The sequence below is a fragment of the Electrophorus electricus genome, chromosome 8 (genome assembly GCF_041902795.1).
Source record: "Electrophorus electricus isolate QZ-2024a chromosome 8, ASM4190279v1, whole genome shotgun sequence".
Taxonomy (NCBI): domain Eukaryota; kingdom Metazoa; phylum Chordata; class Actinopteri; order Gymnotiformes; family Gymnotidae; genus Electrophorus; species Electrophorus electricus.
In genome coordinates, this window is record NC_137504.1 from 8,584,959 (window position 1) to 8,601,995 (window position 17,037).

General features: G+C 36.7%; 2 protein-coding genes across 2 annotated transcripts; one reads left to right on the forward strand and one right to left on the reverse strand.

Moving 5' to 3' along the window:
- Positions 1-331: 331 nt before the first annotated feature.
- Positions 332-7,791, reverse strand: st14b (ST14 transmembrane serine protease matriptase b). The gene is made up of 19 exons (XM_035527125.2): positions 7,495-7,791; positions 6,386-6,539; positions 6,161-6,288; positions 5,997-6,067; positions 5,686-5,870; positions 5,503-5,538; positions 5,187-5,421; positions 4,889-5,031; positions 4,672-4,769; positions 4,444-4,553; positions 3,773-3,906; positions 3,507-3,611; positions 3,207-3,314; positions 2,984-3,100; positions 2,724-2,846; positions 2,396-2,579; positions 1,527-1,801; positions 1,195-1,328; positions 332-1,111 (listed from the first exon to the last, which is right to left on the reverse strand). Exons 1-19 carry the CDS (start codon positions 7,537-7,539, stop codon positions 947-949), a joined length of 2,550 nt encoding a protein of 849 aa, XP_035383018.1. The 5' UTR covers positions 7,540-7,791; the 3' UTR covers positions 332-946.
- Positions 7,792-13,025: 5,234 nt separating this feature from the next.
- LOC113575142 (odorant receptor 131-2-like) lies at positions 13,026-14,018 on the forward strand. Its single transcript, XM_027006478.3, has one exon. It carries the CDS (start codon positions 13,026-13,028, stop codon positions 14,016-14,018), a length of 993 nt encoding a protein of 330 aa, XP_026862279.3.
- Positions 14,019-17,037: the final 3,019 nt, after the last annotated feature.

Genomic DNA, 17,037 nt, shown 5'->3' on the forward strand with positions numbered 1-17,037 from the left:
ATTGTTAGTAGATTATTATTACATATAAACAATAGAAACAAGCATGAATTGAAACAAACAGAAACAATAAAAACATAAGAATATTTTATATTTTTCTTAGCCACTATTAGAGGTAGAAAATAAATAATTTATGATAAATAGAATAATTTAAAAAGTAATTAATTGAGAAAACAGTTAAATGTCAGTCCCATAAGTGATTTGAAAGGGTGAATGTAGGCTGCCTTAAAATAATTAAAATAACTATAGATTAAGGTTGTAAAAAAGTTAGCTCAGATAAAGAATGAAAAAATAGATAAGACCAACATTTAAAAGTAATTCCTTAGATAACAATTTATTAAACTCAAACAACAAAAGCAAAAGTAAAACATTTATGCCTAATTTACAATACACTTGTACATATTAATATTAATAGCTAGCTACATTTCTACAGATTTTGATTACCAAGTGTCACTGACTTTATGTAAAGTGAAACTGATGTGAAACTGTGACCTGTCATTTTAGACCACAAGAACAGAACTATTATATACAACAAGCATAAATCAAGCTTTAGGAACATATGTGTGCACAGTTTTACAGTGTAAAATTAAACACTCTTCACACTTCATTGTTTTTTGTTTATTGAACATACAAAAAACAAACCAAAAAACAACTAACATACAGATAAAAGCTGAAAATACCACAGCACCCTTCATGAAAAATAAAGGGTGATTAAAATATTTACATGTCTCACCTTAGGGAAATCATTCACAAAAATAATAAAATACACAAAATAATTCATTGACATGATTGAGGAATCATTACTGCACACTCTGGCCTGAAACTTTAAACAACTGACTATGCAATGAATAAATAACACCTCCCCAGTTGTTTCCAGTTATCATTCCAGCATGCCACTCATCCCTCTGTCTAAACCTTCCTCCCTTGCCTGACTTCCTCCGTTGCATGATTATACCCCAGTCTTTGCACGAATCCATCTACGAAATTTGGTGACGCGGCTGTAGATACCAGGCTTGCTCTTTCGGCCACAACCATCCCCCCAACTCACCACGCCGGCGAGAAACCAGCGCCCACTGGCCATGTCTATGTAGGAGAGTGGTCCACCTGAGTCTCCCTGAGGGTGGACAAAGGACGGGAGTTTAGGAATGGGGACATAAAAAAAGTGCAGTAAGGTAAAAGGGACGTAGATTTTTGGACCTGACAGGCGTCCACGCCACCATTCAGAACTCCGGCACAGATCATGCGTGGTGTGACCTTGTTCCCCATCAGCTGACTGCACACTGTGTCATTGATGACCCGAACCTGTGCTTTCTGCAGCACTTTCGCTAACACTGAGTCAGGAACATAAAGACAATACAGTATTTATTTTCAGCACAATTCTCACTACTGCCTACAGTAAATGCATTTCAATATTGTAGTGCAACATAAAGAGAATCTGATAGCACCTTTGAGTGATTGCTTCTGCCAAGTAATTTGAAAGAATGCAATCAGATGAATCTCTTTCCCCTTATAAAATTGTTTATACTTACTTCCATTTTCGCTGATTCTTCCCCAACCTGTAATCCACACAGACTGGCCTGCAAGGAACTGATCTGTGGCTGCAGGCATACAGATAGGCCAAACTCTCTGGCTGAGTTTTATAGGGCTGTCCAGCTCAATCAGAGCAATATCATTATCAAATTCCGTAGGGTCATAGTCAGGGTGAGAGATGATCTGTTTCACATTCTTATGTATTGTCCACCGATTGTAGTGTCCCTGAGTATGCAGACCCAGGTGGACCATCCACACATCAGGTTGAGAATACCTGCTTAGATATACACAAGTATATGATCAGTATTACCCTGCATAATTGCTTTTGTGCTTAGATGACAAGCAGGTGTGAAAGCACAGTTCTTTTAAGTTCTTTTTTTTTTTTTATAACTGGATGATTTCTCAAGTTAAGAGAGACTATGCAGTCTGATGCTTATGCTTAAATCAAGTTAAATAAAGTTCACTATTTAATAACCTCTATCCAAAACAAAAATAAAAAACAAACAAAAAAACCCTAAAAATACTTTGAATATGCCCCCTAACAAGTTATTTTCATTTTGAACTTTAATCTAACTTTAGTCACATAAGCTATCATGAGCCACTTCTTTGAATTAGTTAAAATACAAGATTGTTTTAAATCTTGTTTAGGTAACTGCATAATGATATATGTATTATTTCAACATTTAAATTTCTTTCACTATTAATCGATAATGTGGATAAATATTAAATGAAAAAATTAAATTCTTTAAAAGTTAAGAAAGCATAGGTGTATAGATGTGTCTAAAATGTTTACTTGTAGTGTATATGTGGAATAAAATCAAATGCGGGAAAAAGTGAGTGCAAGTACAAAGGGTGACGGTATGCGTACATAATTTGGCCAGAGTCATGTACACAGTGTGCAGCGGTAATCATCCAGCGGTTGCTAATTAAGGAGGCTCCACATGCATGGCCATGGCCCTTTACATGGAGGCTGGCCTGCCAGGGCCACTCGCCTTCAGTGGATGTCTGACCACCCACAATCCGAGAACGTTTGTAGGGTTTGGAACCACAGTCTATATGGAATCATTGGACACATACATCATCAACAAACATCACTGAACATGATGGAATACCTATTGTTGCAACGGTTCTGTAGTATGTTTGAGCAATCATTGAAGCAGTAATAGTCACAAATTGTATCCGCAGTTTAAGCTTACCACAGTCGATTTCATCGGAACCATCTTCACAGTCTTTGTCCCCATCACACTGAGGATTATGCTTGCTGATACACTTGTTATCCCTACACTTGTAGGTGTACTCAGAGCAGCTGACAACTATGGCTAAATATACAAGACAAGAAGCAAAACCTCATATTGATTGTCTGGTTGATTTTCTGCTACATTTCTGGAGGTAATTATTTAAAAGCTAAAAGAGAAACAAGCTGTTTATGGACATGTGTTTGTGTAAGCAAGCTTACGTTTTGGGCACTCTGATTCATCTGTGCCATCACCACAGTCATCATGGCCATCACACTTCCTGTGTTCAGAGACACAGCGGTTGTTTCGACATGTAATTTCCCCAGCTCTACATATACCTGCACACAGGGAGCAGCCAACTTCTGTAAATATTTACTCAGGTTTAATCAGTGGCCTTAAAAAAAGGGCCTTAGACTACAACTTGTATTTCATTTGCATACTTACCACAGTTTTCCTCGTCTGTGTTGTCACCACAGTCGTTAACACCATCACAGCGCCAGTATTTGGGTTTGCAGAAGCCATTCTTACATTTGATGTCAGACTCCTTACAGACTACATGTATAAACAAGATGTCATATGGCACCCTTCACTCCACACCCTTATTAAACATGTTCCCCCCCCCCCCCTCCCTAAGTGTTATGAGTAATTATAAAGTATGATTCATAAGTACTGCATGCACAGGTGTGCTGAGACTTGAAATGTGCATTCTTACTAATTTGGGTAATATGATGACTCTGTGCTTACCACAGTTTTTTTCGTCGCTCAAGTCACCACAGTCATCTATGCCATCACATCTCAAGACAGAGTGAATGCATTCATCATTTTCACACTGGAATTTTCCAGAACATTCTATGGATCATAGACAACAGTATTTATAAACATCTGAGTATATTATAGGCCTACTATTAGTTTATTATTATGAGCATTCTGCCAAAAAACACTTTTTTTCCCTTTTTTTTTTAATGGTGGAGGGTATGATTTTGAATATCAGGAAAAAAAAACTAACATACTTTCACTAGGCTCCACAGCTTCAAACTCTGCAGAGAAGCCCTTGTCTACATAAGACATGTCAGAATAGAATATGACTGAAATTCGGTTTGTCTTGCTAAAGTGGACTTTATTTGCAGGCAGTTCTCCACACATCCTGAAAGATATAAAACAAACCCATATTAACCCGCAGAAATGTGTGGCCAAAAGTGTGAAAATCCTTTAAAAAAGCAATAAGTAATTTTTCTAAAGATTCTTATTCACGTTGTGAAACAGCCGTTATACTGACACCTAGTGGTCTGGATGTTGCAATTATTATTTTCTAAATCTACTTTAAACATGGCTGTTTCCATGGAGCTTGCTCTATGGGGCATAAACTGGTTCATCTGAAGACTACAAATTAATTTGATCTTCATCTCATGTACTTGAGCTGCACTTGATAGAAAAAAATTGAAATAACAAATGTTTAATAATAATAATAATTTAATGGTACCTTTTGGTTGGAGAAATGGCCTATTGCTCATTTAATGTGAAACTATTACCAGGCTCTGTGTCACTAGCTATGAAATGTTTTCATGAAATGAAAAATATAACACAAAAAATATAACATAAAAAACACACAGTGCCTTTGATTCATGAAATAAAAACCTGTATAAAATGATGATCTTCACACTGGTTTTTTTAAAGGTCTAACCTGTATTTGTTGACCTCCAGGTAGTCTTTGTAACAGTCACGGGGGCTCTGTCCTGGCTCACGTATAGAAAGCTTACTGAACTTCACTTTAATATACTTTCCTTCTGGAACCTGAGAGACAACACAAAGATTAACTGACATATAACCCTTCAGTTGTAATATAAGACTGGAAATATCTCTTATGGCTTAGTGAATTAACTTTTTTTTTCGTTTTCTTTTTTTTTTTTACCTCAATTTCCCAAACACACTGGGTTTGAGGAGGATAGTGGGAAGGAAAGCCAGGAGACTTGAAAGTGCCATAAAACCCCATTAGCTTGCCACCACACTCTGAAAGGTAATGGAACCAAATGAGTGTAGGTTTTTAACGGTTATTGCTGTGCAACTCCTAAGTGCATCTCCCCTGAATCTCCTAAAGTTCTCCTCTGCCATCACTTTATAAAATGTACCTTGACTTTCAACAGGGACTTGGGAGTATTCTGCCTTGAACCCTGGGAAGTTATTTTCTCCATTTGTGACCATTGTAAGTAACATGACATTTCCAGAAGACAGGAAAATCATCTGATCACTGAGGCTGTTATATCCACATTTCCTGAAAGAATAAATATCTTAAGTGATGAATCAAGATAGTATAGTGTGACAATGGTAGGGAGTCTGTCTAAACCCAGAATTATTACAGTTACTACAGTTTGTACATATATTCCATAAATAAAATGTTTTGGAAAATTTAAAGCAAAGTGCACTCACTCTGTAAGGACCTGCTTCTCAGTAGGGACTAGAGAGTCATAGACTTTGATGAAGTTGTTATGGCAATCTTTTTCCATGTTCAGTATTATAAACTTGAGTCGAATTCTGTAGCCAGGGTCGGCACGGAGCTGCCACTCAGTGTAGATGTTGCGAGGGTAGAAGATATAAGAGAAGCCTATAGACTGGATAGTGCCTGTTTTACCCCTATGACAGCGGTGGGTGTGTCTGTAGTGACCTGACAGGGAGGGCAAGCTTAGTAAGTCCCTAATATCAGATTGCATTTTTCCAATGTCCATGTAAAGCAAAGTTCACTCACCTCTCAGAGTGGCATTAACCAGACGGAGGTCCATAGCTGTGAGGATGGATTAAAATAGCATATCAAAATCCTCATACTTTGAGTCACAGTGTAATCATGTTTATGTACTTAACAACACAACAAGCAAAATGTAACTATGCATAAAAGACTAACTGAAAATACAGGGTAATATATCTTAAGTACCTCCAGATACCAAATTGTAGATATGCAGGGCTTTGTCAGATTCAGGGCCCAAGAACTTCCGTGTGTGTCTGAACATTCCAGTGAGATCATTGGAATTGATGACTTCATCCACAGTAGACACATAAATCAAAGGCACATGGAACTCAGACATGTAGTAAACTATGACACTGCCATCATGGAACTCACTGAAAGAGACAACATTATGTTACTATTATTAGACTTAAACTACATAACTGAGGAGAATTTGAAAGTAGCTAGATCCAGGTGAATACCACAGTGAGAAAAGCTTGACTAAATTTATTTTATCTTACCTGAAGGCTTGAACACTGGAACCAATATAATATCTGGACAATAATGGCACATTACCATATATATTCTTAATCTGAAAAACATGAAAATAGCTTGAATGTTAGAAGTATTCTAAAAGGTATGCTAAAAGATGAAGTAAAAAAGATAAAATTAATAAATTACTCACTTGTTTCACAACCTTGGAGGCCAGCTCTTTGAACTGAATACTTTTTGCATCCTCATAAGACCTTGAGAATCTCTGATTAGATATGGCCATAGAACCACAGAATACCCTCATTATGTTACCTGTCCCTGCTGCATGAGACAATAAAGGAGCCCCTTTAGAAAAATCATTCTGAAAGAGTCAGCATGGAGAGAATCTGAATGAAGAGTGTCAGGTGAAAGTACTCACACAAGTGGAGCCACACTTGCAGTATTACTGTCAGTGTAGTGACTGCTCCAAATATGACTAGCACAGTCAGGAAGATGCTTCTGCATGGTAAAGTCTTCTTCCTTAGCTTCTCATTATTAGACACTGGGATAAACTGCACTGAAGGATCATCACCCTACAGGATAGGTAAAAAATAAAAGTATTTTTATTCTGAAACAATTATATATATATATACTTCAATAGAAATATCAATATATCAATCACCTTATCACCTTATGATAAGACTCATGCTATTGTGCTACTGAAAAAAAGACAGCATAAACAATTCCAAAACAATGCAGTAATTAAAGTTTCAAATAGAATGTTCTGAATCCACACCCTGAATGTCACTAAGCCCTTTAAAGATGGTATTTGAGACACTTGTTAGTGGGTCATGTCATTCAATATCCGTCATTCTTGTGGTGTCAATGAAAAGCAAGTTGTTCTGCTGCATTATATTGTGTCTAGTGACGGTTAATAACTCCTTGAGTCAGTGCACTCGAAGTCTTGGCACTAATAATTAATGTCTAGGTCTTAGCATTAATAATTCTAATCGTTGATCTTATCTAATCAATTCAGAAAGTTTATACAGCTTACAATGCTATAATTGTCCAAAAATAAAAAATAACTACACCACTTAAAGATATATTTTCTAGCCTCTTTATAGTATCTTACAAATTAATGTATTTGCATCAATATACAACAAAGAACTAGCAAAGTTAAATTTACAGGCCTAAGAAGTATCTATTATATTACAACGTATCTATAATATTATAGAGTGTAATATATATGTATGGGCAATACATGAGACATACAATGACAAAATAAAACTCTCCCCCTCTCTTAGAACACCCAGGACTAGCAGAATGAGATATAGACAGTAAATCCTAATTCAACTAAATGTACCCAATCAGAGTATCCAGTGTCACATTTGCACTGAATTTGTGAACCTATGTTAAAATTTAAGACAATGACATGCCCCCTTGTCTCCCTTCTCCAACTAACAGTAAATACTACATCAACGTTAACCCCTATAATATCATTCACAGAAAACACATGGAATAACGTGATTGGAATCATGTTAATCATACCAGAGATTTTGAGTTGTTTTTATTTCCTTTCTCCAGGAGATCCATATCATCCACTGGATGCGAAAAGTTTTGATCTATGTAATTTATTGCCCCAAAGTACTACTTGATGGTGTAGGCTATTCTCAATCTCACTCTCACGTCCAAGTCAAGTTGCAGCAAGTCTGTTGTCTCCACTTTCTGCAAAATTGTCTGATAATTCACTTCTCCTGTGTAGTGAAATCAAATCTCGATGATAATTTACTAAAATCTATGACAAGTGCTAAAACATTAGTTTGAAAAGATGATATCAGTCATATTATATATGAGTGAACAAAAACAAATTAAAGTGGCTTAAATATGTTTCCACCTAGTGCAGGCGGGTCCTTTTTCAAAATTCAATGGTATAACCTGTACAGCAGGCAACGTTAAGTACCTTCAGGTGAAATTACAAGAAAAGACAGAGGGAAAAAAGAATTACAGTTTTGAGGATATAATTACAGGTTTAAAGGATAGTTTTCAAAATGAGGGTTTGACTTACTGCGCCTTCTGCATATATGGCTATCAATCTGAATAATTTCATGGACCACAAATGAAATCAAGAGACTTACTAATAATCTTTCTTGGGTAGGGGGTATTTATTTTTAATTTTTCTTAAAAAGAAGAGTAAATAACAGAACACACACACACACACACACACACACACACACACACACACACACACACACACACACACGCACACACACACAGAGAAGCTTAGGATCATAGACCTTTACTGACTACAAACACTCTAATTCTTAAACTAACACTTCAAAGCATTTAGATGTATTAGATGTAGCATTAATTATAGCTTATAGCTGTTAATGGTGCCTATCATTAAAAAAAATGAACAAATGTCCCCTGGGAAAACACTAGGGCTGAACATTGGACTAGGGTTACGATTTGCTTTTTTGAGTTAATTATAATTAAACTTTAACCGTAGGTTGACTGACGCCACCAAGTGGTGCTGATTGGCTTCTGTCCAGCAACACTCGCTTCTCAGTTGCATAAAGTTGAGAAAAGATAAACTTTTCAATGGTCTCTTTGTATGGCTCCCATAATCCTCTGCGCACAACTGCCGCTGGTCTCCTTAGAAAACAATGAGAGAAAATCGTAATATACCATAGCAAATGCGCTTTCAGCTTCAAGCACCCCTCGCGAACGTCCGAAAAATGAAGGCGTATAATCGTCAGAACATCAGAACATCAGCAGCACAAACGTTACTAGTATTTAATTGATGTTGCGGCTCAAATTACTGAATACAAGGAGCGAGCATGTCAAATTATGAAGAGTAATTATATTTAATTTAGGCTAAACAATTTGATGTGTCTTCACTCACTAACTCGATAACTCTAAACCTGTCCTTTTTGTGGTCGTGTATAAAAAAGGGGGGTGGGGGGGGGGGGTGGACGCCATTTATCTTATCAAACCACATATATATATATATATATATATATATATATATATATATATATATATATATATATATATATATATATATATATATGTGTGTGTGTGTGTGTGTGTGTGTGTGTGTGTAAATATAACAATACAGAAACTCCCACAGCTGCTGCTTACGTTTTTTCCCGACCTGCGGCCACAATTCATGTCCAGTGTCATACAAATCTCTTTATTCTCTGCTGCTGTCCTTCATGCTTTCTGACACTGATATTGAATTAAACAGTTTTGTTTTTGTTTTTTTTTTACATTAAATTATCATTTGCATCCATGTTAAATCCCATATCCCATAAGTTAACCATGAAGGTTCTTCAGTTACATTCAGTCTACTCAGAGCTGACTGACTTTGATGGCTGAAACTCTTAACTGGATGCTCTGGAATGGATAAATCTGGGTATGCTGGCTCGAGTGAAGTCAACTCACAGTTCAAGGTTAAGTACAAGGTTTGATAAACCTTTCTGGAATACCACCTACATCTCTGTTCATGTTGTGTACACAATCAATTATATATTTCGAAATATGTGTTATTATTCTCTACTGCAAGAATATCTATAAGTAAACTCCAGATATCAGCAACAAGAGTGAGTGATCCTACCAACAGTGATCCAATAAGAGTGAAAGAGTGAGCCTACCAACAGTGATCCAATAAGAGTGAAAGAGAGAGCCTACCAACAGTGATACAATAAGAGTGAAACAGTGAGCCTACCAACAAGTTGGTATGTCCTCAAGAGGTCAAAGGAAGTGAGGCATTCAGTATTTTAGCTGATGAAACTAAAAACATAAAACAAAAGAAGTACATGAGAGTTTTTAGATTTTAAAAAAGCTAATATCTTAGACACTGAAGGATTAGCAGAGAAGACCATCAACTGTCTAGAGAGATAAGATAAAGAGATAAAGCAGTCTTGTAGGCCAGGGATATGATGAGGCATCCATAATAAGTGGAAAATATGCAGATGTTTTTGCATTCATAAAGGCAGTGGCAAAACATGTAGTCTATGTGCACTGCAGTGCACATTGCCTGGTCTTAATTCTAGTTGATACTGTCAAGTCAGTACCTGAGGTGATTCTTTTATTTACTAATGAACCTACTCATTCTACCTGTCTCCGAAATCCTTTCTTCTCGTCTAGATCATATTTCTGAACAGGATGGGTAGAATTAGGAGATTGGCAGTCTGTGCTATAGGTCTTCATGTCAGGCTCATACATTCATCACAAATGACTTGAAGTTCAGCGAAAAATGTATGGAGGTTAGCCTATGGAGTTTCAGAAGCTTAGCAACATAAGATGGGCATGACACACTTTTGCCTGCCTGTAATATGATGGAGAGACTACAGTGCTTTGTGTCCTTAAAATTATTGCTGATAGTGAGAGCAGTTGATCTTATTGAAGCATTTTAGGACACATCAGAATTACACAGAAGAATGCTTGTTTGATGAGCTATGGGGACACAGCTCAGAAATTCAATATCAGTAATGAAATGGTGAAAAAATGTCAGTGGTACACCAGTTCTAGACTAGAGCGATATGTAGTGACATTCACATTTGGCAAGTGTAGGCGTGAACAAGATGAAAGGATGGATGTGAAAAGAGCATCTTCTATCTAATCATTGACTCTTTAATTGGGGTGTTACAGAAATGCAAGTCCTACTGAAACATAATGAGAGGCATCTAAGCACTCCATCTGATAGTAACATTCTCTTGTAAGAGTGACCTCTATTTTAATTTGCAGGGATCTGCAAGTCAGATTTAGATGATCTGAGGCATGAGTTGCACCAAGCTTAAATGATTTTGGAGAGGAAAAGAAAAAGAGGAATGCAAAGCCTGACCAGGATATTGAAGTTCACTGTGTTTCTTGAGCATTTCATATAGGTTTTCTTTTTCTAATAGTGCAAATTTGCTATTGCAAAACCAATAAGCAATGCTGCTTGTGAAATTAGTTTTTCCACACTGAAATGGATCTCCTATAAACAACCATGACTGATGTGCAACTGAGTGACCTGGAAGTGTTCAGCATAGAGTCATGGAGAAACAAGTCCCTGGATATGGATGAGTTTATTCAACTATTAGTACCCAGCACAAAAACGGAAGAAAACAGCTGTTCTGAGGCAGAGCAAAGCCTACATGAATAATACTGCACTTAACCAACACAAAGAGACATATATTACAATCTCAGAACATACAGTGCAGAGAACACTCACACTGCAATGTTTGCTTTGAAAATAAACCAATTTAAATGAATAATTAATGCATATGTGATGCTTTTTATTTAGTAAAACAAAACTGTTATTCAATACATAACTATTTTCAGCTTCTTGTGGAGTGCCAGTATTGATGTACCTGTATTAGGGTACAGGGCATGGCACAAGAGTCTGCAAATCATACCCAGTGTTTTCTAAGATAATTTTCAAAGCCCACAATCCCCCTCCCCACCATTTTGTTCTTGCTGCCCCCATGCCACCACATTAAAAAAAAATACTGCAATCACCTGTTTACAAGAACATACAGTTTTATGCTTTCTGTTTCCTTTAATGTTTAGCTGATTGTAAATTATCTCAGTTTGTCCAATACAATTTGAGTTCTTGTCCACAGAGTCTGAATGCACAATAGTGTATGTCCCAAAAGAGACATTGTTTGCACAGCCATGACAGAAATAAAACACATGATAGACATATGAGGCATAAATTATTCATAGACATAATAATGAGGACACCAGGGGCAGGTTTGCAGAGGTTGTTGCGTATACCTGTACCCATGAGTGTTTGCCTATCCAACAATAGGCATTTGAGGCCTTTAAAGTTAGACCCCAGTTTATATCTCTGTAGTTTGTATGTCTGTATCTTCATTGTAAAAATCAAATGATTAAAGAAATTGTGATTGTATGTAACTGAATAAAAATCCTTTGTTCCTTTCAACATAAAATAAACATTCATGTTTAATAAGGAAAGCCATTGCTTTCTGAACATCCTGAATTTTGTGATTTCCTGTTCAGTAAGGAAAACTATTTGCTTCCTGAACTTTCTGAATCTTAAGAGCTCATCTGAAATTGGAGCTCTTTGGATTCGTAAAGAATTATGGAAAGATAACACAAAATGTTTGGATGTATTGGAGCATTGATATAACAGTGATGTGTCTCCTAAAATCTCAGTTTCAAATTACAGCATAAAACCAAATGTCAAAGAGATTAAGGTTCAAATACCCTTTACTCTTTACATAACATCATTGAAAAGATACAGATAAATGGGGGGGGGGGGAGTGTGGTGGTTATGCTTCAGATGACACTCAGCCACTCACAAATCACAAATCACAAACCCTGATGACTTCATTGCTCTCAATCATCAGATTATTTATCATTACACACACCTGTTGCTGTCATTATCGGCACCCTATTCAAACCCCACGTTATTCCTTACTCCTGCTTGCAATGCCACACTTTGCTTCTGTGATGAATGGAAGATAAGTTATCTTCTACAAAATATGACTTGCTACATAAACAAGTAATGATCTATATGCTTATATTTCAGCCCTTAGTTTCCTGTTGTAGCCTATTCCTTAGTTCACGTTTTTTTTTGTTTTTTTTTGTGGTAAATTCTCTCTCTTGTATCTGGGTCTGCAATAAGAAAAAGTAAAAGGTCAGATGTCCATTAGGCTGTGAAAACATTTGAATATGACTTAAATATCATGAATATGAAGTTTCTTAATTAGTAACTTGTAGCTAAAGGCTGAAATCAATGTTACTGAGAATGGTGACAAAACACTTGACTCAGTGGCACACACTCATACACAAGACACGTATATGTTTGTTGTTTCCACCAGGGACAACAACTGGCCCTGAAGAGGCTGCATAAGTCCAGGAGTGTGAGGCTCACATCTGTTTGGTGGAGGATCAGTTGGCACAGCACATGGAACGGTAACAGTCTGTGGTATTGGTTCAGCCTCAAGAGCAGGTTGGTGTCTAAAGTCTTTTATTTCCCTATATCCAGTCAAATTAATATGAGAATCCCTTAAAAGTAAAATATAGCAGAACTCATTTTTGAGAAATTCAGCACATGACCTAAGCCCATGTATGAATATCTGCAGCACATGGCGGAGATCAACAGCACAAATGTCCAGTTGGCGTTCATCTACGAGCAGATCTACAGGGTGGACTTTGGTGCAGTCACTGGAATCAAGATTGCAGTGGTGGTCCTAATGACTCTGTTTTTTGTCTGTATAAACTGCATCATGCTTTTTGCTCTAAGGAGCAAGACTGCCTTTTATGAGACACCCCGCTACATTCTTTTTGCTCACATGCTTCTCAGTGACTCCATCCTCCTGTTAACCACTACTGCAATGTATGCCATGTCTCTTGCTCTTGTCAGTATAGCCAAAGGCATCTGTTCACTGTTAGTCCTCATCTCCAATTGCACGTTCCAGAACGCCCCTCTCACCCTGGCTGTGATGTCACTGGAGCGCTACGTGGCTATCTGCTTCCCACTGAGGCACAGCAGTATTGCCACACAGAGAAACACAGGCATTGCCCTAGGAGTCATTTGGTTCTTCAGCTCCCTGAATGTAATGTCAGACTTGCTATATGAGCTCATCACTGATCCCAACCATTTATTTAAGATCACTTTTTGCACAAGACAGAAACTTTTTGTGACCAAATGGCAGGCGGATAAGGCTCAAGTATTTGATGTCCTTTATTTTGTTTCAGTAGCACTGATCATTATTTTCACTTACATCAGAATTATGATCACAGCCATGTCTGTTTCCTCCAACAAAGACTCTGCTAAGAAAGCCCGCCGGACTGTGCTGCTACATCTCGTTCAGCTGGGCCTGTGCCTCACCTCTTTTCTGTATGGCATCATAGAGAAATTGCTTTATTTGTTGACTGGAAGTGATGGCTCTCTTTTTATACAATTACGTTATCTGAACTTCCTCATCATCTTGATCCTACCACGCTGCCTGAGCCCACTCATTTATGGGCTGAGAGATGAAGCTGTACGACCCCTATTCCAATATTATTTCTGCTATGGTGCAAATAAAGTAAAGACTGCGATCAGTGTACATTGAGTAGTGTGCAAGTGCAACAGACTGTTAGATTGTATAAGAATTGGGAAGACTTGAACAGATTTACAATACTTTCTCAAATATGACCTTGTTCATTTTGCATGCTCACTAATACTGCTGCAAGGATCCTACAGAAAGAAATGTTAGTTTTTATATATACAAATATTTCATATTACACTAAGTGTATTTATTTCAGTCATTTTGGACATGGCACTCGGTTTAGTGGACCTCACTGTTATTTTGAGAATAAAAATTAAACTGATGTTTCTTATAATGTTGTAAGATGAATGGCTGTTGTCTTTACTAGAAAATATGTGATATCAAACTCTTAATCAATTAATAAATTAACCTTTCAAACATCAAATGTTAAAAAATGGATGATGAAAACAGGCTCAGCAATGACATTCAGGTTCCAACAAAGATGGCTAATTTTCCATCACCAGACAAAATTCTTTGCAGATGGACACAAATACCACATTTCCAGCTTAGGACATTCTCAGATATTTATTTTTAAACAATGAAGAATAAGTGCTGTTTTTCTGTTAAAAGCTCAAGTGGTTGAATCTTTCTCAAAACATTCTGCCCTGTCATCACATTTAATAATAAGTGGGGGTCAGGTTGTTATTAAACCAGTTAAGGACCAGGCCAGGATTGTTAAAACACTGTGAAGTCTTCAGCTATTGCATAATTATGTATTATTTGTCTTTCTGTTTATCAGATTTTTGTCAACCTACATATATTTTAATAATCAGAACACATTTTCAGTCTTTGACTAGTAAACACAACCTCATTTTCTAATCAGATGTTTTTTTCTGCTAAGAATGTAAACTTGTTAGACTGAGGAATAAGATAAGGTTTATGATGTTTGCATGATGACTGATACTTGATACATAATGGCATTGAAAGTTTCTGGTCTAATCTGGCATATGAACGTCAATAAACAAACTTGAAATATCTGTTTTGTTTTGCCTGTTTAGTTCTAGGCAACATGATTAAACTATGACTAATGCACACCCAACCACTTAGAAACACTTGTTTTACATGTGCATTTTCAAGTTATACAATTACAGACTGTAGTCCATCTGTCATCCTCTGTTCAGTCCTTATTAATGTCTACCTACAGGATTACTAGTGACCAGATCTTATTGTTGAAATATTCTCCACACAGCATTACCATACTATTGTCATGGTGAGCGTTGAGCTGGTACAAGTTTATCAAATACAGCAGTTGCTGATGTTTTTTTACATTGATGCAGAGCTGGGTAGAAAAGGAATACACCTACATGTAATATCTAATATATCATCAGAGTAACAAAATCATCATCAACATCAGACAAGGAAATCATACCTTTAATAGTCCAGAACTATAGTAACATGCACATTATTTTGGCCAGTTGCTTGTAGAACGTTTACCAAAATGACTATTACAAAAGTAATTAATGATGTTATAATGTTATCTTATGGAGATATACTGACTACACATTACAAAAAAATCTGTGCCCTAATTGTTAGTTTTGAGTTCATAATATAACATGACAGTGAGTTGACATGAGAATAAGAGCAATACGATGCTTACACCTTTCTACTAGCTTAGCACTAACAGCACATGGAATAGAGTAGCAAGTATTAGGCTGGTCACAAATGAATGGTATCTGTGCAATAGTACCTGCTAGAATATCCTTAACGTGTAATATATAAATTACAAGTGACCAGACAAGATAAAGGATTATACTTGATTTGCTTTATTACTCAGCAAATTGATAACAAAAATTAAATACTTGTTAGGTGAGAATGATGCCTATGTAGAATTTATGAAGGCAACTGCTTTTGCTTTTTAGAATGCAGCTTCATGATAGGATAAGCAAGACAGATTTTGTATAACTAAAAAGCAACTTTGTTCATTAAAATGTATAAATTATCTTGTCCACATGATACAAATATACTTTTTGGCATAACATTGGGGAGGAATTGTCTGATCTGACAAGCAAAGTATTTACATTTTTTGATTCAGTGGCTCAAAGTTCCTAATGTACTAAATATAGTTGCCATTTTTCAGTGTGCATGTGTCAGTCATGGCTCAGTTGACAGTGCTCTTATCCACAGAGTCTGAATGCACCAGAGAGTGTCCCAGAAGGGCCAGTGTTTTCACAACTATGACATAAGTGAACACATAATAGACAGATGAGGCATATATTATTTATCAAGATAGTAATGAGGGCACCAGGGAACAGGTTTGGACAGGTTGTTGATCTACCTGCACCTGTGCTTTTGCCTAACCCTCACAACTGTCTATTAGGAATTTTCCTGAGGTCTAAAAAAGCTAGTCGCTTATTTGTGCCTCTATAATTCATGTGTATGTCTCGGTTAATACACAAAGCAACAAATGAAGTAAAGTAACTGTAATTCTTATTAACCTAATAAGAATATTAAGTAGGAAAGTATTCAGCAGAAACTTGTTGCTGTTATATTAAACTTTAACAATAAATTGCAGTGTAACCAACTTTTTTATTCAGCTGATTGACTGCAAGTTCTGTGCCCTTAGACTAGAAAGCAAATAGTTGTTAGGGACAGCATCAGGTCATTTAAAACAAAATATTCCAAACTAGTTATTATTTTATGCACACAAAACATGCAAGAAAGAAGAAAAAATTAAATGCTCCACCACGCCCTCTCTTGATATGGGGACAGATTCCCTAAGGTATGTAACAATCTGTCTGCTAAAAGGTGAGGTTGGAAAGAAACATGACAGCACCAGCATTTCACCATTCCACACACCAGCATTAAGAAATGAGTGATTACACATAACAGTATTCTAACAATTATTCCTTATAAAATGATTCCAGAACATTTTAAGATTCAAGAACCTTATGCTTTCAATGATTTGGTGTTGTGGGATTCCTAAAAAGCATGTGTCAGAGAATCCAGGACATGGCAGGCAACAGGTGTGTGAGGCCTGTGGAGAGAGATGGACAGGAATAAGGAAACCTGAAAACCAGTGTGAGACTGTTGTAGTGACTTGGCT